Source organism: Anoplophora glabripennis, unplaced genomic scaffold (assembly GCF_000390285.2).
Source record: "Anoplophora glabripennis isolate ALB-LARVAE unplaced genomic scaffold, Agla_2.0 scaffold192, whole genome shotgun sequence".
In the NCBI taxonomy this organism is placed as follows: Eukaryota; Metazoa; Arthropoda; class Insecta; order Coleoptera; family Cerambycidae; genus Anoplophora; species Anoplophora glabripennis.
Window position 1 is genome coordinate 779,768 of NW_019416579.1, and position 24,366 is coordinate 804,133.

Consider the following 24,366-nt stretch of genomic DNA (forward strand, 5'->3'; position numbering starts at 1 on the left):
GCTGACTTACACCAGTAGCTGATGAAATTCGGCGTGTGCTTGTTTGCGTGTTTTCGGCAATTCGCACTAAAACATCCTCTTCTTGCTCCGCCGCTAATACTTTAGGCCTTCCAACGTCTCGTTTAGGGCGAAATGATCCCGTTTCTCCTAATCTGTCGTACAACGTCTTGAAAAGCTTGTGGTTAGGTTGTCTGTTATTTGGATATAACTCCAAGTACCTCGCTGCTGCATGACGACCACAATAATTTTCTTGGGCATACACACATACCATGTTTCTCATTTCAACAAACGAATAATCATTATGACGCGGCATTTTAATGAAAAAAATCACAAACGAAGAAGAACTAAACTGTCTAGTATTTATAAGTTGCTTAGAATTGACATAAATAATACATGACATTTCATTGACAGCGGCCTACTTCATTTAAGTCATCTTATTTAAAGGCGTACGTTCAAACAAATAATTTTGTAAAGAAATAGTAAATCGTTCTTATTTCGAAAACGGTTAAGTTTATCGATTTTTAACAGGTATATCTTTTTTATTTAGAATTGAACGTAGTTTAATAATTTCTTATTGGAAATTCAGATTTTTGAAGAACAAAAAAGTTTGACATATGTTTACTCCGACGGAACTCTACAACTAGCGCATCCTAGATGTGATTGCAAAATAGTTACCATTTCCGTAATTACCACCTCAGAAAACATAGGTGTACAAACTTTCAAGACAATCCGTTCAAAGATGCTCAAGATAATAAAAAAATCGAAAATATTTTTTCAACTTTAACACCTTGTAGATTGAAAAGGAGCAACATTAGGATAAGGCATATTTGGCTTAATCGCTCTATTTTGAGGTCAGCAACATGCCCTTAAGCTCTGTCCCATTATTAATGAATCACCCTGTATGCAATGTCTCGATATCCTCAAAGTAAATTTAAAAATAATAAAGACAATGTATCATAACAAGTTTTTATATTCAAAATATTAAATTTAGTAAGAATGTTTTACTAAAAATAAATCTTAAAATCGTCACAACATTCATGACTTATATAGGAGCAGTGACTTTCATACCAGGGAGGACAGGAAAATTTAGATAAAGTATTGAAAAAAAATGAAATATAACTGGGCAGTTTTATTTTAAGTACTATTGAAATATAGAGAAAATGTGTTCAATATTTTTATAGGGAAAGTCCATTATTCTGCTTTTGTACAAAATAAACTTTTCAATTACTTTTCCATTAAAGTATGGTATTTCTCGCACCACTGATTGTTCAATAGATAGCATTAGTCTGTCTTTACAATCTCTTAATCTTTAATCTCAAAACAAACGAGAAGAAATACGTAAGTAACAAAATTTTACACCATACCTGAACAAATTACGTTTAATAAGAAAGAAAGCCATGAATACTTAGCTACTATTTGATTACAGTAGGACTAAACAGAGCCCAAACTGTTTGTCTTTCACTGCTGCGTGACGGTAACCATGACCACCACTGTAAACACTTTACAGATGTAAGAGCGAGCTACGCGGAGCCCTCATATTCAGAATTTTTAAAACGAATTTTGCAAGTCGAGTTAAATTGACAACACATTACAAATAGAACATTTCCTTTTTAATGTATTCCATAAGTTTAATCTATTAATTATCTAGAAAACATTGTAAACTATATTTAAATTTTTTTACTACCACTACTATGGTTTTGGTTCATTTTCAAGGTACCTAACATTTTTTTTAATAACTGTCAAGTAGAAACCAATTTAAACTGAATTTTATATGGTATTACATGGGGAACTGAATAATTTGATAGTGCCTTAGTAATTTTTTACTAGGGCACTATCACTTTTATATTTCGGGAATGGATGATCCTGGTGCTACCATCTGACAACAGACCTTCCTATCGTAAAGTTCGACTTTTTGTCGGTACACTTCCTTAGAACGTTTTAACGTACAAACCCTATTTGTGTTGTTTACAGTAACCTGAAAAATTCATCTCAGCCAGAAAATGGTATGGGTCTTTCAAGACGAGTAAAATTCAACAAAAGTTGTTCGCGCACGAAGCACTTCTAAACAAACGGCTGTCCGTTTTTTCGAAAAAACGGTACATGTAACTGTACCATTAGTGCAATGTCAGATGGTCAATTCTGAATGGTAGAGCCAAAAGTCTTTGGAAAAATAAGGTAAACCAACTGCCCAAGAAGCATCATTCACCACCAAGACAATGCAAGTTCTTACATCGGCTCAAAAAAGACTTTTTGAGAATTGCAAAAGTCGAATTGATGAGTCATTTGCCGTACAGCCCTGATTTGACACTTAATGACTTTTTTGTTCCTGAAGATGCAGTTGATGCGTTCAAAATGCATGTTTTGGAGGTACCTCAATCGGAATGGAAAAAGTGTGTCAAAAACTAGTTCAAGTCCATGCAAAAGTGCACTGATCTTCATGGGGAATGTTTTGAAAAGCAATACAGCCATGTACAATGATTATTTTGTTTTTTTTCCTCTATTCCCAAAATATAAAAGGCAACCATTATACAATATGAGAGAGTTAAAAGAACTTCTTCCTACTTACGCATCTTATATCATAAAAAATTAAATACCTCCAAATTATGCGACTGCCCTTGTCCTCCATATCAAATCTGGTTTAAATTGACTTAAGCATAAAAAAAGACAATTTGAATCAATATGGCTCTGTAAACGGAGAATGACACGATACTTGTCGTTAAAGTCTGATGCATTGGAACGCCCTGTATATCATATTCAAATATAATTACCTCTATATCGAAACAAACAACACATTCTGAGGTGCTTATGGTTCTGAAGTTGTCTGGTAAGGGAGCGCTAGCTTCTTCCTCGTATGCCGTTGGGGCCGAAGGAGTATAATTATCACAGAAAAGTAATTTTTCTTTTTCATACATTTGAAACGCATCAAGAATATTCATCCGATCGATCCTATTTGTAACTCCTGCTTCTAAAAGATCCGAATCTGTTATTTTTACATTATCATCTACAACAAAAGAAAATAGTATACAAAAATAACTAAAATTGGACGTTTACATTGATACTGTGTAAGTTTCGCCAAAAACGGTAAACAGTGAATCACTCCTTTCGCAAGCAGAGCTTGAGCTAAGTTCGGGTCCACGTTTCTTTGTGCCAAAGACAAATCTTTTGGTAACCTGAAACATATGTGTTACGTATTTCATTTGCTAAAATAAATAAAACGTATCGTTACTTGTCTAGTAATAGCTGGTACTGCTTCAGCCAAAAATCGTCTGTACTGTCTGTACTGTCTTCCATTGACTGCAGAGTAGACAACAGTTGACGACGCCTTTCTTTTTGCTGTTCCAGTAAGTCTATGAGTAGAATTGAAAGATTTATTCTTTTTTCAGCCAAGTCACACTGAAATTAAATTATATAATTTCAAAAACCCGTTGACTGTAATAATTTTAATCTTACCATTTGTTGGTCTATTTCAAGTTTCTTCCTGTCCATTTCTATGTGAGTTAGAGCAGCCAATTGTGCTTCCACAAGTTTAACTTCCTGCACGAGACTCCAACTTCTGGCATCTCCCCTTTCCAGCAAAGTACCAACTGCCACTTTTTGCAAGTCATTATCCTCTTTCAGCTTATTTACTAATTCAGCCTTATGTTCATCCTGATTTTTCAGTACCTCCAACAATCTAGAATCCGTTTCAGCTTCCCTAGAAAAAATGAGAAATTAGAATTGTTAGATTGTTTTATCACATCTGCAAAACTCCCATTCTGTATACAAATATTGTTAAAACATGTTTGTTACACCTTTGTTAAAAAGTACAACTGTGGACAATACAATTAAATAATTTAATTTAATTATAATCGTTAATATATCTGCAATAAAAATTTTAATTGACATTATATACAGGGTGATTCAGTCATAATGTCATTAATTTTAACCACATATTCGGAAGACTAAAGACAAAATCGGAAAAAAAAATGTTTTTGCTCGACTTTTAAATATGAAGGAAATCAACCCATAACTCCCGCTAAGAAGGCGGCCTTGCCAGATGCCCGGATGCTCGGAAAATTTTGTAACAATGTCACAAATCAGTCTTCAGCTGAAGCGAACAGCATTGCCAAGTTCACATCATAATCTGTGGTTCACATTTACTTTGGGTTCCAAGCTAAACGTATGCAAGTAAATAAAGGAGCATGCTGGAGCACCCTCCATATCTCCGGAATTTTTCCCGCAAAGGAGGGAACATCACACCATACAGATGGTGAGGGGATGTGGATTGGAAAGACACAGACACATGAAACCGTTAGTTTAGTTTATTTCGGATTGTTTAAAGTGTCAGTCGTGTGGATTATGGTGAATTTATACAGAGTGTGTACAGAACACAAATGCCGCTGCAATTGAATATCGGAGGCGTTTTCCTGATCAACAGAACTTCCCAAGCCCGTGAACTATTGTACGAGCCATTCAGCGTCTTCGTGACACGGGGTCTATCATACTGTGCAGAGAACGTGCAGGACATCTACAAAATGACTTAAATGTGATAGAGGTTGTTTTAAATTTGGTCGAGGAGCAGCCTACCATTTTCCCCAAGTACAATTTCAAGATGATTGGAGATATCACAAACCAAAGTTTGGCAGGTATTGCGCGAGAATTCACTCAACCCGTACCATTTTCAAAAAATTCAAGCTTTAGAACCTAATTCCCCCAATCGTCTTGAATTTTGCAACTGGTTCCTAAATCGAAGTACAGCAGAACCTAACTTTATTAACAAAATGCTCTGGACGGATGAATGCTCTTTTACTCATTTTAAACAGGTAAAGAACATATTACTTTCTCAAAAACAATAAGTACCTACCTAGGTTACACCAAGGTTTATATTTACACTAAAGTTTACATTTATTATGTAAACTTTGGTTATACGCAACTGCATATTGAATAAATTGAAATACTAAAACTGTATATTATTTAACATAATAAATTATAAAACGTAAAAACGTTAATAATATTAAAAATGATAAAACCTATATTTGAAAACAATCATCCCTATTCATTTGTTGTTTTAGTATCAACATTATAATAAATAAATAACAATTGTTATCACAATATTTAAGGTAAAATATCTATTTATCATGTATCAAGACAAAAATGTTTGTACATATGTACTACATTTTACCTTTGTACGTGCCATTGTTGTTTACTTGTTTTTTGAAGGCGCTCTCTGATTTACAAGCGTGCCAGTTGGTATTTGACGTATAACCGACCACTTCGTACACTCGATGCTCCTGGGTGACTACAGCTACTACCAGAACACAGTGCGTATGCAGCAGTATTTTAGATCTTACGCCTCCTAAAAGTGATGACACGATTTTCCTTTGATAAAAGACCGACAACTTTTTGCTCTACTTTGCATCGAATACGATCCTACTACAGTCATATAGTGCACGTGCAAGACAAAAGTGGGTTAGAAGATTAGTGACCTGGACAGGTTAGCCTAGGTCGGAAACACGTACCGAGTTGTTTATTTGTCTCCATCCGATTGTTTTTTTTATGGAATATACAAGTCTCTCTTCTATTACTTACAGTCAATATTTAAATACTATATACATTTCATCCTCTCTTTATAATTTATCTACTGAATGTTACATTTTTATGCTTTTATCAATGATATTGATGACTATTTAGACTTAAATAAAGCTGATGCCTGTTTTCAACTCATAGTGGGCGACGTTAATATCAATATATTAGAAGAAAATGAGTATGTGAACAATTATGTGTCAATGTTAGCTAAACATGGATTTGTGCCCTACATTCAATCTCCAACTAGAACTACAAAAGAATCTACTTCATGCCTTGATCATATTTTTGTAAAACGTAATCAGGGTGTCAATAGTTTTAAAATTGACTCCTATATACTTAAATGCTCCGTTACTGATCATTATGCTGTCATGATACATTTTAGTAAAGATTCTATAAGTTATGACACAATCAAGCAAATTAATACTAAAAAATTTTCTAAAATTAATATTAATAAATTCATTAATTTGATTAAAAATGAAAGTTGGAATCATGTTTTGCAATTAAATAATTCTCAACTTGCTACTAATATATTTACTGAAACATATTTAAAAATTGTATCTCAGAGTACTTATACCAAACCCACTAATAATAAAGTACCTAAGAAAATCAAACCTTGGATTACAATTGGTCTAACCAAGTCAATAATAATTAGAGATAAAATGAAAAAAAGACTGACAAATAGTTATTCTCAGGATTTGGAGATAGAGTACAAAACATATAGAAATAATTTAAATAAGCTGTTAAAAAAATGTAAGCATGAGTATTATAAAGATATTATTTTACTTAATCAAAACAATATGAAAAAAATTTATCAAGTAATATCTGAAGCTACCAATGAAAAATCTAAAAATAATGCATGTTCTTTTAATATTGCCAATGAAGATGGTCAACCATATGATAATAATAAAGATATGTCGAACTACTGTAATGAATATTTTGCTAACATTGGTATTAAAATGGCCAACAATATAAAGATACCTGATGACTTTTCTTCTCAAATACCGCCAATTAATAATTCATTGTTTTTAACGCCTGTTACAGAAAATGAAATAATATTACAAATAAATTCTTTGAAAAAAAATTCGGCTCCAGGTATGGATGCAATTACTGCCGAACTTATAAAGTCATCTCACAAGCAGATAGTTCAGCCTATTACACATATAATAAATTTAATTTTTGCCACTGGTATTGTGCCTTCTCAATTTAAAAGCTCTATCATTACTCCTGTATTTAAAAATGGTGATAATACGAGAATATCCAATTACAGGCCTATTAGCTTGATAAATAATTTTGGAAAAATTTTTGAGAAATGTCTTAAAACTAGGCTTGTAAGTTTTCTTAAAAATAACAATATATTGAGTCCACATCAGTTTGTTTTTTTGGAAGGTAAAAGTACAGAGGATGCAATGTATGAAGTAGTAAAGGAAATCACAGACAATCTGGATTCAAGTAGAAAGTGTGCTGCAGTGTTTTTAGACTTGGCTAAGGCATTTGATACAGTGCCTCATGACAAGCTTCTTAATGTGCTGCATAGTTATGGAATTCGAGGAAATGTGCTAAAGCTTTTTACTAGTTATTTAACTGATCGAATGCAATATGTTAGAGTTAATAATTGTCTTAGTGATCCCCAGGAAGTTAAAATAGGTGTGCCACAGGGCACTGTTTTAGGGCCCATACTCTTTATAATATATTTAAATTCTTTGTTATTCTTAAATACTAGTGGTAAAATACTGTCATATGCAGACGATACTGTAGTCATTTTCTCTGGTGATACCTGGGATACAGTTAAAGAACAAATGGAACGTGGCATAACTGCTATTAAAATATGGTTAGATGGACATCAGTTATCTCTAAATGCTGGTAAAACCAAATACATAGCATTTTCAATTACCAGCAAAAATAGGCCCAACTATGATAGGATTAATATTGAACGTTTCAGCATGGTAATAAATGAAGTATATTCCATAAAATATTTAGGTATCGTAATTGACAAAAACATTAAATGGGAGCAGCATATAAATAAATTAACAGCGAACACTCGAAAACTGATTTTTAGATTCTACAAATTAAGAGATATCTTAAGCAAAAAAATATTACTTATAGTTTATAAATCTCTAGTGGAATCCATTTATCGCTATGGTATTCTGGTATGGGGTGGTTTATATAATACGACTTTAAAACAGCTATCTGTTGTACAAAATTATATATTAAAAATCATTTTAAAAAAAAATAAATTATACCCGACCAGTTTACTTTTCAAGGATGGAATATGTAATATTAGATCTTTGTATTTCCATTCATTGTGTACAAATGTATTTAAAAATGAAAAACAGTTGATAATGAATGTTAGGATAACTCGGAGTATGTCAAACGAAGCTTTACTAACACCTTTTAATAATAAAACCATAGGTTTGAGATTTGCGACACATTTAGCTCCCTAGACATACAACTTGTTACCCTTAGAAATAAGAAGAACCAAAAGCTTTAAAAAATACTCGCACCTCTGCAAAACATACATAAGTAACAACTATTTGTTTTTTTGTCATTGATTGAATAATATCCTAGCTAATACGAAAGATGATAATAATAATTTGAATTTTACTCATATTATTGTATATACAGCATATACTTAATGTATTTTGTGCTTGCACAATACAAGTGTTAATTCACTTAGGTGCAATGTGTATAACGTTTTTGTTTCTTTTTTTTCTTCTTAGTGTTAATTTTAATATACTGTAATTGTTTTATCTGTTTTCTAAAAGTAGGCCTAACACCTAAGATACAACGTTAAATAAGATTTAACAAGTATTATTTTTTTATACTTAGGTTCCTACATGATTGACGTGTATGTGTTTTAAAGTTAGCCACATTAAACATTAAACATTAAACATTAAACATTATGTCATTATTTCTGTAATGAAATTAAAATGGTTATGAAATGAAATTTAAATTATTTGAACTCTTGGAGTTTAGTAACTTCAATATTAAATTTTATTTAAAGCAAAACAGAGCTAATTTCTTTGCAGCCATAATAGTCACATTTGGTCAGATGAAAACCCGCACACTACTCATCAGTTTAGCTTTCAGAGGAGATTCGGTGTTAATGTATGGGCAGGAGTATATGGTGATCGTTTAATTGGGCCACATTTTCTACCTGAACATCTGAATGGGTCGCGTTACTTTCAATTTTTAGTAAATTGTTTGAAAACCTTCCCCTTCAGATGCTACGGGATATGTGATATATGCACAACAGAGCTCCGGCCCATTCTGCTCGAGCCGTCCGTAGATTTTTAGACGATCAATGTTCCAATCGGAGGATAGGGAGAGGAGGGCCCATAAGATGGCCAGCACGCTCGTCGGACCTAAATCCTATGGACTTTTGTATATGGGATTATATGAAATCTGTCGTGTATCACACCGAGGTAGAGAATGTAGAGCAGTTGCGGAATCGTATCGAAGATGCCGTTGAAGAAATACGTAAGAAGCCTGGTTTATTCCATCCCATCCGCCGCTCATTTATCCAATGTGCGCACTTGTGCATAGACGGTAACGGTAATGTATTTGAACATTTGCTGTAAACTTGAAGGCTTACAGCAAATTAAAAAATTAAAATTATGTTAATAAAAACTGATTTTTGGCAATGCATGCTCAGATCTCCTGGAGGTTCTTGCTGGGCAACAATAACAATTTAATATGTTGATTGCATAATAACAAAAAATAATTTATAGCATTTTAAATTATTATTGGCTGACGTGAGCAAACCGTTTATTTATTGTCTTTATATGAGCGAAAATATATAAATATGGCAACATTGCATCTAGGGTGCCTTGTTCATATCGTAGCCATGCGCAAACTGTGAATCGGTCACTAACAGCCTAACAGTCAAAAGGGCGTTAAATGATTTGAAAATATTTTTTTTAGCTTAATGCATTTAAATTTTTTTTAATCACGCCATCGTATTATACTCATTTTTCTGTATCTGCTCTTAAAATTAATGAAGTTATGATTGAATCACCTTGTATATGTTTTACTTACTGCTCCAAAAGAGTAACTGACGTTTCAATTCGATTTTCATGAAATTCCTTAAATTTCTTAGCTTCTTGCCCTAAAATATCTTGCATAGCTGCTAAGATGTCATCTTTTCTCAAAGCTTCGTTATAACGATTAACAGCAGCTAACAGCCTTTCTTCATCTTGCTTTTCTTGATTCAATAATTCCTCAACGGGTTTATTGTTTAACGTCAGCAATTGGTTTATAACAATGTCGGCGTTATTTTCAGCTAAAATAGTTTTTCAAACCCATTAGTATAATTAGATAATTACAAAATAAATATTTAATTACCTTCCTGTAACTGTTCGATTAACTTAAACCGTTCAATTTCTTTTTGCTGTTGTATCTTATTTAATTCCGAGTCGAAATGAGTTCTTTCTGCAGCTAAAGCCGCTAGCAACTACAATTCAGAAAAAACCATACTCGTATAAAAAAACTTATGGTTGAAACTGATTGCACTTCAAATTTTACAGTTAGTTTTGTAATGTTAACTAGAAATAAAATATACTACTTAAATGACAATAAATAAAATACCTTTTCTCTATTTGCTTTCGATGCGTTTGCTAACTCTATTTGTTGACTTTGCAACGTTTCATTATGCTTTTCGATTTCCAAGAATTCTTGTGCCTTCCTTTGCTACAATAAATATTCATTATTAAAAATAAATACATTTGATTTGGATTATAGCAAATAATTTGTGTATTAAATTTTTTCTGTAGTTTATAAAATGTATAAATCAATTGGAAAAATAGCAAGTAAGGCTTTGACAATTGTTTTATTTAACAGGTTGTCATAGAAAAGCATCGTTGGTGTTGTGTTCTTTTGAATATAAAATAAATATTTCAAAGACAATTTTGCTACCTGAATCACGCACATATTTAATAACTGCAGTAAGTAATATGTGTAGTTTTCCCACCTGAGAAGTCATGGTTTCTTATTGTTAATGTTTTATTAATTTCAACAATGTTTCATATTTATTTTTATGTTCGCAAGTACAAAGTCGTCTACGAGCCCTAACACATAAATGTTCGGACACGTCAGTTATTTCAATAAATCACTCTCGAAAAACGTATAAACTAACTTTTATTTTTCTCACTTTAATTTGTGATTACAATGCATGTATCTATTTCTATAAACCATAAATAGTTTTGATTTTGGTAAATATATAAGCAGGTCACATAAGCAAATTCTGAAATATGCAAATAATACGTGACACATTAATGTTCAGACATCACGGCAATGTCTAAAAATACACAATCAAACAGTAGGCTTTGAAAACAAAATGTATAGAATCATTGTTGACTGACATTTACTGTTGCTAATAACGCAGTTATGGTGAAAATGGCACGAGGTACAGCAACAAATACAAAAATTCGAGATTTAAGTGTTAAAAAGTATCTTGACAACAATAGCATTCGTAAGATAGCGAAAGAGCTAAGTTTGCCAAAATCAACAGTTTTTAGTATAATTAAGCTTTATGAAGAAACAGGAAAAACTGATAGTCGTGGGCAATCGAGTGGTAGACCGGTTAAAATAACATCAAGATCTCAAAGGAAACTTGTAAAACTGTGCAAAGAATCGCGAAGAGGAACTGTACGTGAAATAACTGCAGAATGGAATGGTCAAACAGGACTAAATATTTCACGGGAAACATGTAGAAGGTGGATTCTCAAGTCTGGTTTAGGATTTTATAAAGTAAGTTGTGCTTCTATGTTATTAAAGTCAATTAAAATTAAAGTATGAGTGATTTTAGGCCAAAGAAAAACCTCTTCTTACCGAAAAACAAAAAAAAAATCGGCTGATATGGGCAAAATCAAAACGTTCTTGGACTGTAGACGATTGGTCCAATGTCATATTTTCTGACGAGTCAAAATTTGAGGTCTGCGTCGGGGATTACCGGAAACGAGTAATCAGATCTAAATCAGAAGCATTCCATAAAGATTGCATTTAGCGAACCGTAAAATTTCCACAAGGTATAATGATTTGGGGATGCATGTCTGCAAGAGGTATGGGCAAGTTTCAATTCGTGGATGGAATTATAAACGCCGATAAATATCAACAAATTTTGCGAGAAAATCTTTTGCCGAGTGCATTATCTTTGTATCCTGAAGGAGACTATATTTTCCAGCAAGATGGTACGTCATGCCATACGGCCAAATCTACAAAAAAATGGTTTGCAGAAAACAATCTAAAAGTTCTTTCATGGCCCGCAAGTAGTCCAGACCTTAATATTATTGAAAATATATGGCATAAAATGAAACAACAGTTAAGAAATGATCCACAACGAACCGTTTCCGATTTAAAAAATAAAATCACTGATATATGGGAACATCTTACACCAGAAATATATCTTATCATTAGTCAAATCAATGCTTAAACGAATCGAGGCAGTTATTAAGTCGAAAGGTGACGTGACTACGTATTAGTTGTTAACTTACATCTAACAATTATAACGTGTCCGAACATTAATGTGTCACGTATTATTTGCATATTTCAGAATTTGCTTATGTGACCTGCTTATGTATTTACCAAAATCAAAACTATTTATGGTTTATAGAAATAGATACATGCATTGTAATCACAAATTAAAGTGAGAAAAATAAAAGTTAGTTTATACGTTTTTCGATAGTGATTGATTGAAATAACTGACATGTCCAAACATTTATGTGTTAGGGCTCGTATATTTTACCAAATTTATTTCTAATTGTAATCTTGTTATCATTTTATTGCAGAAAAGATATAATATACCTATTTAATCATATTTGAATACCTTCAACAATAAAAATCATGCATTAAAAAAATTGTCTTAAGTATTTGTGTCATATTCTCCATTATTTTTTTTTATAAAAAAAAGAATTTTACATATATTTTCAATGGAGTATTTATAAAATATTGACTATGAAAAAATATATGTATTTTTTATATATCAGCGGTAATTAGAATATTTTCAATCTTTAAAGTATTTAAAATGCAGAGTGTGGTAACTAACTCAAATTAAACAGGATGACATCTTTTACAAAAAAAAAAATATATATATAATAATAAAAAGTAGATGTTATGATCATTTGTATTTTCAGTTCCTTCCTCATTAGTTATTGTTTTAAAAATTAATAAATTTCACTCTGATTTACACATTGGGTCACTGTCATAAGGAAAGACATTAAAATACAACTAAAAGCAACAGTAAAAATAAAAATAAAAAGCAATTTTTCAAAGCACTCACTAATAATTTAAACAAAGCAGCGATAAAAATAAACATGCCTTAATCTTTTCTAGCTCCCATATTCTTGCCTAAAAATAAACAGAAACAAATTAGTAATGGATGATTAGCACCATGTATATGTGATAATAAAGATATGTAGATATAAATAATTATAACGAACAATTCTCGACTACGAAAGTAACAAAACTTAAAACTGATTTTTCATCGTATTAAAAATAAAAACTTATACATATTTCATTGTTATAACTAGTCTAACTTCCAATAACCGAAATGTGATAATTTCAATTAAAATAAAATGTAACAACATATTTTTTAATTCATTAATTAAATCTATATATTTTACTATATTATTCTACTTTTCCTTTTATTGAAATATTTATCATATTCTGTGTGTTAAAAGAATGTTTTAAAATATTTTAATAATAACATTTACAAAAAAAATGAGACAGCCTTAATTATTATTATTAAATAAGTGATTCTAGTTTTTATTTTTGTTACTACATTGACAGAAAAGATAAAAAATAGACGTTACAATTAGGTACTTACCTCAAAGTTATCATTAGGTTCTTGCGAGTCTGTCTTTTCTTCTGCAACACTTTCATCAAATTCTGGAGGTGAATAAGGTATTCCTGCATCTACAAAAAATATATGTTCAACACAAATATTAAAATAGTAATTTATAAAAAAAATATATGTTCCGAACTTGATAACTATGATTTAAATGTATAGAGATAGATCTATTATTGTATTCGCCTTCCTGATAATAAGAAACAGTTTTGTTGATCCTGTAAAAACCTTTTGATAGAAGTCCTCAATGATAACGACTAAAAATTAAAGTAGAATTTTTTCAAGGCAAATTATAGATGGTTAAAAGATTTTTTCGATAAGACTTCGGAAAGGGGTGTATTCATATTACCACAAAATTTGAAAGAAATTATGTCCTACAAATAAATTTTGAAAATTCTGTAGTTAATGGATACATATACAAGATAGTTGAAATTCGTAATAAATTAAACCAAAGATGTATTGGAATACTATTGCAAATAATAAAACATCTTTTATTATTTGCAATAGTATTTCAATACATCTTACTTCAGAGAAGACTTTAAAATCATTTTTAAGAAGCACTTTTAGGTTTGGATTATCCGATTTATCAAGAGAATCCTATATTTTCATTGGAAGCACTGTTAAAGAAGCCTTTAGACCCAATAAGAACCGAAATTAATATCAGGGCAGACCTGGTGTTTTAATAGTGGGTCTGCCCCCACGGTGCCTAGCCCTAGAACAACAAGGCGAAGCCAAAGGTTCCTAGCTAAGGCTAAGGAAGTGAAAGATAATTCTGTAACTGGCAGCAAACTGGTGCACAGACATATATTTTTTTAAACATATCCTTTTTTTACTTATCACTTTGATTAAGATTGAAGGTTTTACATCTTAGGTGACATCCTATTTTATATTATAAAGAAAAGTATTTCTTACCATCACAAAGAAACCTTAATATAGCTTCGGTTCCATTTTCTACAACAATACTGGGCGGATATATGAAACCTTTGGAATCTAAGTCTAACATCTGTATTCTTTGACAATTACTCAGACTTTTTGGTAGTGATGTCAAATGTTTATTTCCGCATATATTTAAATAGGTTAAACTAACTAAATTTCCCATAGTTTCAGGTAAGAGTTTTAAAATGTTATTTGAAACTTCAAATATTCTAAGATTCGATAATTTGCACATATTTTCAGGCAGTTTCTTTATTTCATTATTATTCACATAAAACTCCTAAAACAAGAAAAAATAGAAAAGCACAATAAACAGGAACATAACAGTGTTTAATTAAAACTATATCATTACTGCATATTTGGAACAAATCTGCATTCCGCCGCGTAAACCTTCATGCAATTTAACTTTTTAATATTCCAGCAGAAGAGTATAATTTATTATGGATTGCACCACACATGTTCCCTGTTGCACATTTTTTTTTTTGTATTGTAGTTCGTACTTATGACGACAATGCTTTTCATATGTAATTTTTGTGATATACAACACAAATATTTTGAAAAAAAAAAAAATCATACCTAGTGACACATTACTCGAAATATTAAAAAGTGGTCAAGAATTCGGTTGCGTCCCCGAATATGTTAAATAGAATAGTACCTAATAGGTCAAATATTTCACACTGACTTAGTTCGAAATGGTACAATTTAAATAAACAAGTTATTATATTATTAAGCACCAGTGTTTAGTTTAATAAATTGGTTGCATAATTTTTTAACTATAACAGATTTATATATGGAAAATATCGCAAACTTTTTCATCTTAAACCTAAGAAATTAGACAAGATCGACTAATTTAATTTGAAGTACTACTAATTAAAAAAGTAAATTTATTGTCATATCCTGCAGCTTACCTGCTTATGAATAAAACTGTAACTCTTTCTACACATACTAAAATAAATTTCATTCATATAGCATATAGCTGAACTTACCTGCAAATTTTTCAATAAATATATTTCCTCTGGAATGGAACTGAACGAGTTGTAACTTATATTTAAAACCTTTAACAAATATAAATCTTTAAGTTGACCTCCTCCTGTCAGTGACGTTAAACAATTATTCTGTAACTGCAGAGACTCCTTTAGAAACACTCTACATAAGGAATAAATGCCAGTAGGAACTTCACGAAGACAGCAATCAGTTAAATCAAAAACTGGTTCGGGATTTTCACGAGCTAAATATAACTTATGCTCTAATTTAGCTTTATCAACCCGTTTGTTTCGTCGAAACATGATTATTTTGCAAATAAATATCACATTGTAAAAAAGGCACATAGATTAAATGTATCAGGACAGATGGTCAAGAAATCATTTTAACCACTTGCGATACAATATCTATTTTAGAAAAAGTATTCATTTAAACTGCACATTATAATTTAGTTACTTAAGATAAATTTGCCCTTTTACTAATCAAAATTGACTAACTTTAAACTTCGACTGTATATCACTTATCTGTCAGTTTGTCAATTGTCAGTGTCAATTATGTCATCGACTGTGAATAACAAATACTCGTCTTCTTCTTCTTTAAAGACTCGTGCATAGACCTTATAAACTACTGGACTCGCCCGCGCCGTTATTCCATGGCTAGAAATTGGCCTCAATGATTTGGGATCGAGGGGGATTATCCCTCTTTATCCTGCCTCATCTCGTGTAGGCCTGGACACTACGACGGAGACCATTGTCCCCCGACTGACAAACCCCCGGGGCACCCTCCCCGATGACATAAAAAACTTAATACGTGACAGACGACGTGCGAAACGGCTTGCCACCCGCACCCGCCTCCCCCGACACAGACATGACTTAAACGTACTTAACAGACGGGTGAAGGCGGCTCTGGACGAACTGGCCCAGAACAACTGGGCTAGGCACCTGGAGTCGCTGGATCCACAAGACAACAGCCTCTGGAAAATGCAAAGGGCCCTGCGACAGACCGCTCGCCGTAAAATTCCTCCAATCCACGGTAGTGGATTGGTGGTTTACACGAACCAGGAAAAGGCCGAGGCTTTCGCCGATAGCCTGGAACTGCAGTGTAGACTGCCTCAGCTGCCCGACGAAGACGAGGAATTCGAGATAGTGGCTGAGCGCGCGGCCCGACGCGTCGACAGAGAGCCAGACAATGACATAATCCCCCCCGCAACACCTGACGAACTAAGACTGACAATACGCAGACTTAAAAACAGAAAAGCCCCCGGACCCGACAATATACATAACACGACACTTAAACGACTACCACACAAGGGCCTCATGGCCCTACTAAACATAACAAACGCGACACTCAGACTAAGACACTTCCCTACCCGCTGGAAAACAGCAAACATAATCCTTATCCCAAAACCCAACAAAGATCACACCATCCCATCCAACTACCGGCCCATTAGCCTGCTCCCGGCTATGAGCAAAGTGGTAGAAAAAATTATCCTAACCCGTCTAAGAACCCACTCCCAAGAACTGCAAGTCATTCCAGACGAGCAGTTCGCCTTCCGACCCAATCACTCCACTGAACTCCAAATCCTTCGCCTTACCGAGCACATCACGGCGGCCTTCAACAGGGGACAGTACACTGGTGCTGTCTTCCTGGACGTCGCAAAGGCCTTCGATACGGTTTGGCATGAAGGCCTACTGATGAAAATGCTCACCAACCAATATCCCATATCCTTTACCAAACTCATAAAATCCTACCTACACCACCGAAAATTCCGCATCCAAATCCAAGATTCCCTTTCCACCACCCGTCCCATGGAGGCCGGTGTCCCCCAGGGCACCGTCCTGTCCCCACACCTATACACCATTTACAACTCCGACATCCCACATCCCCCCAACACCAACATATACTTATACGCCGACGACCTGACAATCACATCCCAATCCGTAGATCCTAGATATTCCGTCTACCTCCTCCAAAGCTCCTTAGACCAACTTGAAACCTGGTGCAACAGGTGGAAAGTCAAAATTAATCCCAACAAAAGTTCGGCTATCCTTTTTACCAAACGAAAAATCCCACAAAACCTTGACAGACTGACACTATCCCAGGAACCCATCTCCTGGAATCGACAAACACGATACCTGGGCGTGACGATGGACCAGCGTCTCACGTGGAAACCGCACATCGTGGAGACGGTGGCGCGAGCGAAGACCACCAGGGCTAGGCTCTATCCCTTACTCAAAGGTGGAAACACCCTCAGTTTAAGGAATAAGCGAACGCTTATCAAGGTGGTACTTCAACCGCAGCTAACCTACGCCTCCACGGCGTGGGGTCACGCGGCAAAAAGCCACTTAAAGTCATTACAGGCTGTGGAAAACATAGCCCTCCGCACGGCCACCGACGCGCCCTGGTACGTAAGAAACACTGACATATTACGAGACTTACAATACACAAACGCTACACAGACAATAAGACAAAACGCGGAGAAACGATTTGACGTAGCCGCTAGACATGACAATCCCCTCCTCAGGCAAGCCGTTGACTACGTACCCGACGTGACCGACAAACACAAAAGACCTAGACACCAACTTTTTGACCCTGGGTGACCACCCCAATGACCCCCCCCCTGCCCGCTAACCTTTTCTGTTTCAGAGACAGCCAGGATCAAGAAACGAAGACAACGACACACACACACACACACACACACACCCCCCATACCCTCCTTAACCCTCCCCTCCCGCGCTAGCCTAAGGGCCACCTTAGCAAAGCGCATCCCAGGCTGCATAGCCGCACTACCCTACCCAACCATACCACACATAAACATGACACTACCCCCGGGGTTTACACAGACGAGCCGGCGAAGCAAGAAGAGCGCCAGAAGAAAGGGCCCTAGCCGGCGGGGCCCAGCCAGGACAAAAGGAGGTCCCACAAAGCGCCTACACCGGCCGCATTTGCGGTCGGGGTAGACGACGGATGGGGCCCACCTACGAAGGCTGTCCAGGCCTACACGAGATGAGGCAGGATAAAGAGGGATAATCCCCCTCGATCCCAAATCATTGAGGCCAATTTCTAGCCTTGGAATAATGGCGCGCGCCTCAACTATCTTCATCTGCCTTGCACACATCAGCGCCATGGACCTCTCTTTCTAGGGCCAGTTCATAGTTTATTAGGTCAGTGGACTCGTCATGGATCATATGAATTTTAGTTTAAAAGTGTGTTCATTAAAAATGAGGTACATTCGGAATTCCGACACTGTAATTATGAAATAATATATAAATATCCTTACTGAGCTGAGACTGAGTTGCATTAGACTGTGGCTGTATTTTGTCCATATAATACTTACACGTACATCAATAGTGTCAATATTCACCTTAGCAAAGCGCATCTCAGGCTGCACAGCCGCACTACCCTACCCAACCATACCACACATAGAACATGACACCACCCCCGGGGTTTACACAGACGAGCCGGTGAAAGGGCCAGAAGAAAGGGCCCTAGCCGGCGGGGCCCAGCCAGGACAAAAGGAGGTCCCACAAAGCACCTACATCGGCCGCATTTGCGGTCGGGGTAGACGACGGATGAGGCCCACCTACGAAGGCTGTCCAGGCCTACACGAAATAAAGCAGGATAAGGAGGGATAATCCCCCTCGATCCCAAAAATCATTGAGGCCAATTTCTAGCCATGGAATAATAGCGCGCGGCGAGTGTCAATATATCAGTATAGGCCAAAATCAAATTGTCGAAAATACCTACCTCATTTTTTTGCCAAAAAATAGTTCAGTAATTGAAAATATGTAAAAATTTGGAAATTAAGAATAATTCCGTAGAAATCACTGAACTACTTTACCCCACATGAATGTTTGGACTTCATTTTCAAAATGGCGTCCAAAGTTCGCAAAAAAAGGTTTTTTTCATTATAAAAAAAACTAAACATTTTAGATAAAAATGTTTCAAACAAAAGCTGTAGGAATTTTTAATATGGATCGATCGGTTTTGATCGATAAATAAATTAATTATTATTGCAAAAAAAACACTAAAAATCGCAATATTTTCAAATAGCTGTATCTCTTTCAAAAATAAATATTTTTTTATGAAACTTGGTAAAAGGATAGCTCTTTGTGAGCAAAATAAAATGATTTTTTCAAAATTGAAAAATATTTTATAGTTTGTGCAAAAATCGAGTTTTTCGAAAAAAAAGCGTTTTTGTAAAATCCCCATAATTCATAGGCCGCCCATCTTTAGGAACGGGGTTAGACTTAAAATTTTCTTTAATAATTACACTATTATGTGCAAATATTGCGCGAGCCTCAAATCGATTTCAAATATCGCAAAAAACGCCTGTTGGTCGTAAGACAGACTTTTTTTTTTAATTTCGTGAAAAAATGTCAACTTTCGAATGGCAGTATCGACATTCTGATACGAATTGAAATCAAAAAGTTAATCAAAGTTTTATGGCCCCGAAAAAAAACGATTTTTCCATCGTTTTTTGCGATATTTGAAAAAAATAATTTTTTTATCAAATTTAGTTGTAAAAAAATTGCTAACTCCGAACCTATTGGTCGTAGAAACCTTTTTTTTTGAATTTGTAGGTATTTTTACGAGCTTTCGAATGGTGTATATAACTTATTTCAAAAGTTAAAAATCGCGGAGTTATTTTATTTGCTTATTAGGGAAAAAAGTGCCTTTTGTTTGTTAACAACTATATACAACTAAATTTGAAAAAAAAAATATTTTTTTTAAACTAGAGGATACTTGGTGTCACTTCAAAGAAAATGAGCCCAAAAAGAATGTTTTAGTCACAACCCTGTCCCCGGAATAGTCATTTAGGCCTTTTGCAAAAATATGGGATAAATAAATGGAATTTTGCAAAAACTATTTGACTGATCGAGCCCATCTTTTGCACATCTCTTAAGGATCTAAAAACTCACATTTTGGGAATGTTTGGTAAGATTTTATTAATTATTTAAAAAGTTATTAACAATTAAAGAAAAATCACTTTTTCCGTTTAATTTTGCAATAAATTTTTTGTTTATAAAGCAATTTTAACTTATAGTCTCATTTTAAAGATGAGTTTCTCTAGATCAAATCGTCTGTTGAACATTTTTTGCTAAAATTAATAGTTTTTTTTACAATAATGCGTAGAACGAAAAATGACGAATTTTTTATCTATTTGTTGATAAAAAACAATAATGACTATACTTTTTTCATGACCCACGAGATGAGACGCCTCTTGTATTATCATTCCCAAGACTTTTCCAACAATAAAATCACGCCCAGTAATTAATAAATTTCAAAATGTTTTATGGTCTATAGATGTATTTACGAGATATATAAATTTTGTGAATAATTATTCCTAGATTTAAATATTTTCATTATTATTTATTATTAGGATAAAACAATAAAATACAGCCCTAAATAAAAGACAGACGTCTAAGTGACAGCTTTTATTATTATCGTTTTTTCGCCTACAGTTGCTTTACATAGGTAGGTCTACAATTGTCAGGCTAGAATTTTTACCAGTAGGTACCTTTTTTCTATGCCAGTACCTAATAAACATATCAGCAAGCATTTGGTTCTTCGGGCTCTGGTACAAAATTATTCTTTCTACTTATTCTATATTCAGTAGGCGTCAGCATCCCTCTCAGAATCGTATCAAAAGATACGTTAATGCCCTTCTCTGTCATTTTGCAGTAAAGATCCCAACACTGCTTCTCTTTTTGGGATTCATATTTTGCATCATCTTTAACTTTTACTACTTCTTCAGGATGGATTTCCACTTTCGCTTCGGTTTGAATTTTACTCCCATTGGTCGCTGGCGTAGAATCGTCGACCTCCTCAATGGTTTTCGTTTTTATAGCAACTGAAAAATTAGGTTCATTCGCCGGTTTTTCCTCGGTATCAGTGGAATCGTTCTGTTCGACGTGTTTGGGCTCTTTAGAACTAAAATAAAATGGAATTATTTTTTTCAATAAAGAAGCTAGTTATTTTCTATGTTTACTGATATTTTCCCACATGTGAAAAAATATAATAAAATCTATTTAAAGAAACTCTAAGGTTACACAGATCAGTCAAAGGAATTGCATTTCTAAGTAAAAAATCTCAGAAATTTGAACCCAGGTTTAAGCCGCGTGACCTCCAAGCTTAGGCAACCAACATCACAGGGCTGATACTGGTAACGAAAAATCCATGTTGGAGTAACCAATATTAGATCCTTCATAATGAACAAGTGTTCGAGATAATGCAATCCCTGATCGGCTGAATAAAATCTCGTGAAAAATTACACCAATCACAACCGGTGAAACAAAATGTTGTGTTTTAATGTAACCTTGATCTTATTGTTTTAACAATTTTTAATTTTACCGATATTTAATTGCCAACATAAAGGAAATAAAATTACTGTTGAAAACAGGATTACTGATCACGTGGGTTGTAGTCGTTTATGAAGATTGTGTGCATAACTGACTACACTTGACTACTTATTTGTGTAATTTCTTTTACGATTTTAGTTGTCTACTGAATAATTGTGTGTAATTATGTCGAGCATAGTTTGTGCTAAAAAACAGAAAACAATTTATACCATACTGACTAAAAAAAACAAATTTACCGGTATTAAGTAGCTATACAATTGAACACCTAAAAACTATTCATGGCATGTGGAAAACAAAGCGGAAATATATTTTTTGAAATAGAAAAGAATTTTATGAAAGTAAAAGGAAAATAATGAGTTCTAAAAATATCTATTTAAGCTGCGCCCCTCGTTTAAATGTTTGATTTTTTATTTTTTTTTTATAAAATTAATAAAAAAGCAGAGTAATAAATTATGTACTCAGGTCAGCATCACAGCTTTATCAATAGTTTTGTCCAACATAGCAGCACTCAACATGTGCTATTTCAAGTGCATGTGGTCATCGGGAAAGTTAAATAACAAATAATAATTTCTTTTACTAAAATAATATAAACAATAATATAATTCAGTATACCGGGTAGGAAAGCGCCGATGGTCTATCACAAGTTACGTGAGAGCGATAAAGTAAGACATAGAAATCCATGCGATAGAGAAGGATGGCTATAATTAAGGCGTATCATAGTCAACGCCCATTTCGCCCTTCCACAAATAAGAAGTGGGTCTTATTTGTGGAAGGGCGAAACGGGCGGTGACAAAGAGAAGCCTTCATTATAGCCATCCTTCTCTATCGCATGGATTTCTATGTCTTACTTTATCGCTCTCACGTAACTTGTGATAGACCATAGGCGCTTTCCTACACGGTATACATATACACCAGGAAAATTAGCGAAAATAAAAGAGAAACTCGAAAAAAGTCCTATCCGCGAGATTATTGTAAAATTGTCTAAAGGAACGTAATACAAGACATATCTCATCTCCTGAGTCAAAAACTTTTATTAGCTAACTTTTCTATTTAAACAAATAAGTTAGGAAAACAGTTTTTTCACTTTGCAGGGAAAACCATCAATTTTAGCGAAAGTGACTCACATATAGCTTGTAGGGAGTAAAATTATCTACAAAATGAGACTTGTTAAATTAAAATCGGTTAATAAACAAAAAAGTTATTGCAAAATAACAAGAAAAGTGCCCATTTTTTAATTTGTTTATAACTATCGCATTTATTTTTAAATTTTATAAAACCTATGACAAGTTGAGGATTTTGTCATACTTTCTTTATAAGTGTGCCAAAAGTGGGCGCTATAGGTGCAATAGTTTTCGCACAATTCAATTTGTTTATAATGGAGGCTCCAAAAGTTATGAACTTTAAGCCTCTGTACAGGCGTTAATTTTCAACCAAACATGATTCTGAAAGTGTCATTGTAACCTTAAAGACGTAATTAAGCGACCTAAAATATCACAGGTTTTTGACATTAACATTCTCAAATTGTGGATTAAAAAACCGTGCGTTTTTCGCTTCTAAACAATTTGAATAATAATCTCACCGAAAATAGATGCACTGGACAGCTGGCAAAAAATACAGTTTTAAAATAAAAAAGTACCCTCTACGACCAACAGGAGCAAGATATTTTTTAAATCGTAGCGCAATTGTTTATAAATTGACTTGACTTGAATTTTTCGCAAAATAAAGTTTACGACGTAAACTACGATTGCCCGTGAATTGCATTGAAAAATGTGGAAAATTAACGACTCACGACCACGAGCCCTTTAAAGAGAAGTTCAAATTGATGCGCGCTGTAAATTTTGCAATATCTCGGCTTCAATTAATTTTTTTTAAATTGGGGTAGCTCGACGAAAAAATAACAATGGGCATATTTACGAATTCGTAGAATAGCCCTGAAACCCAGAAAAAAATGCATCTTTTAGACTTAATTTTTTTTAATTTACAAAAATGCCACAAAAATTATTATTAAACGAAATATTAATTAAAATATCAATTTCGGAATTATTTCACTATTATTAAATAAATAAATGAAGCTATCGTTAATTTAAAAAGTAATTTTTTGAAATGAGAGATGTCTTGTATTATGTTCCTTTAGTCAATTTTACAATAATCTCGCGGTAGGACTTTTTTCGAGTAAAAATTTAATTTGCTTGGTCTAATNATATATATATATATATAAACGTTTAAAATAAATATTAATAAACATAAAGTATTAAACACTGCACAAAACTGGCGTAAAACCAGGAAACTCTATGTTTGATTTAATCTTCATAGAACCTACCATTTGACATAGTAAATAATAAAACATTTCATTCCTACTGGAATAAATACAATCCCGAGTGGAAATTACCATGTCGGACCAGCTTAAACATTATTTAATTATGCAAATATTACATCAATAGATATCGAACGGTCGTTCTCTTGAGATTAAGATATTTTATCACCGCCGCGAATAAGTCTCGCTGAAACAAGGGTAGAAACATACCTGATGATGCGATCTATAACGGATCCCATCCAGATTGTGGAACCGATAGCAACGATGCGTAAAACAATTTACGTGTTTCACAATTATATAAATCTTATAATTATTGTTCACTTTATTTTATGTTGATGATCCCGCACGCCTTTGGTGCGCCGACAATTATG

At 33.8% G+C, this 24,366-nt stretch overlaps 2 protein-coding genes across 3 annotated transcripts in view; both read right to left on the minus strand.

Annotated features, from left to right (window-relative positions):
* Positions 1-15,839, minus strand: part of LOC108913761 (E3 ubiquitin-protein ligase LRSAM1-like) — a 21,533-nt gene extending 5,694 nt beyond the window's left edge. The window contains exons 1-11 of one of the 2 annotated variants that reach the window (XM_018719381.2): positions 15,325-15,839; positions 14,318-14,618; positions 13,385-13,473; positions 12,877-12,906; positions 10,150-10,251; positions 9,907-10,015; positions 9,601-9,844; positions 3,451-3,694; positions 3,227-3,393; positions 3,052-3,170; positions 2,769-3,001 (exon numbers count right to left, since the gene is read on the minus strand). In XM_018719381.2, coding sequence (XP_018574897.1) covers positions 2,769-3,001; positions 3,052-3,170; positions 3,227-3,393; positions 3,451-3,694; positions 9,601-9,844; positions 9,907-10,015; positions 10,150-10,251; positions 12,877-12,906; positions 13,385-13,473; positions 14,318-14,618; positions 15,325-15,666 — 1,980 coding nt within the window. In that variant the 5' untranslated portion in view covers positions 15,667-15,839. The remainder of the gene's footprint in view (positions 1-2,768; positions 3,002-3,051; positions 3,171-3,226; positions 3,394-3,450; positions 3,695-9,600; positions 9,845-9,906; positions 10,016-10,149; positions 10,252-12,876; positions 12,907-13,384; positions 13,474-14,317; positions 14,619-15,324) is intronic. The other variant, XM_018719382.2, reaches the window with a different exon arrangement.
* A 5,032-nt stretch (positions 15,840-20,871) lies between these two features.
* The window catches only part of LOC108913757, a 53,686-nt gene continuing 50,191 nt past the window's right edge, over positions 20,872-24,366 (minus strand). The window contains exon 3 of the mRNA XM_018719377.1: positions 20,872-21,253. Within this exon, the coding sequence (XP_018574893.1) occupies positions 20,872-21,253 (382 nt within the window). The remainder of the gene's footprint in view (positions 21,254-24,366) is intronic.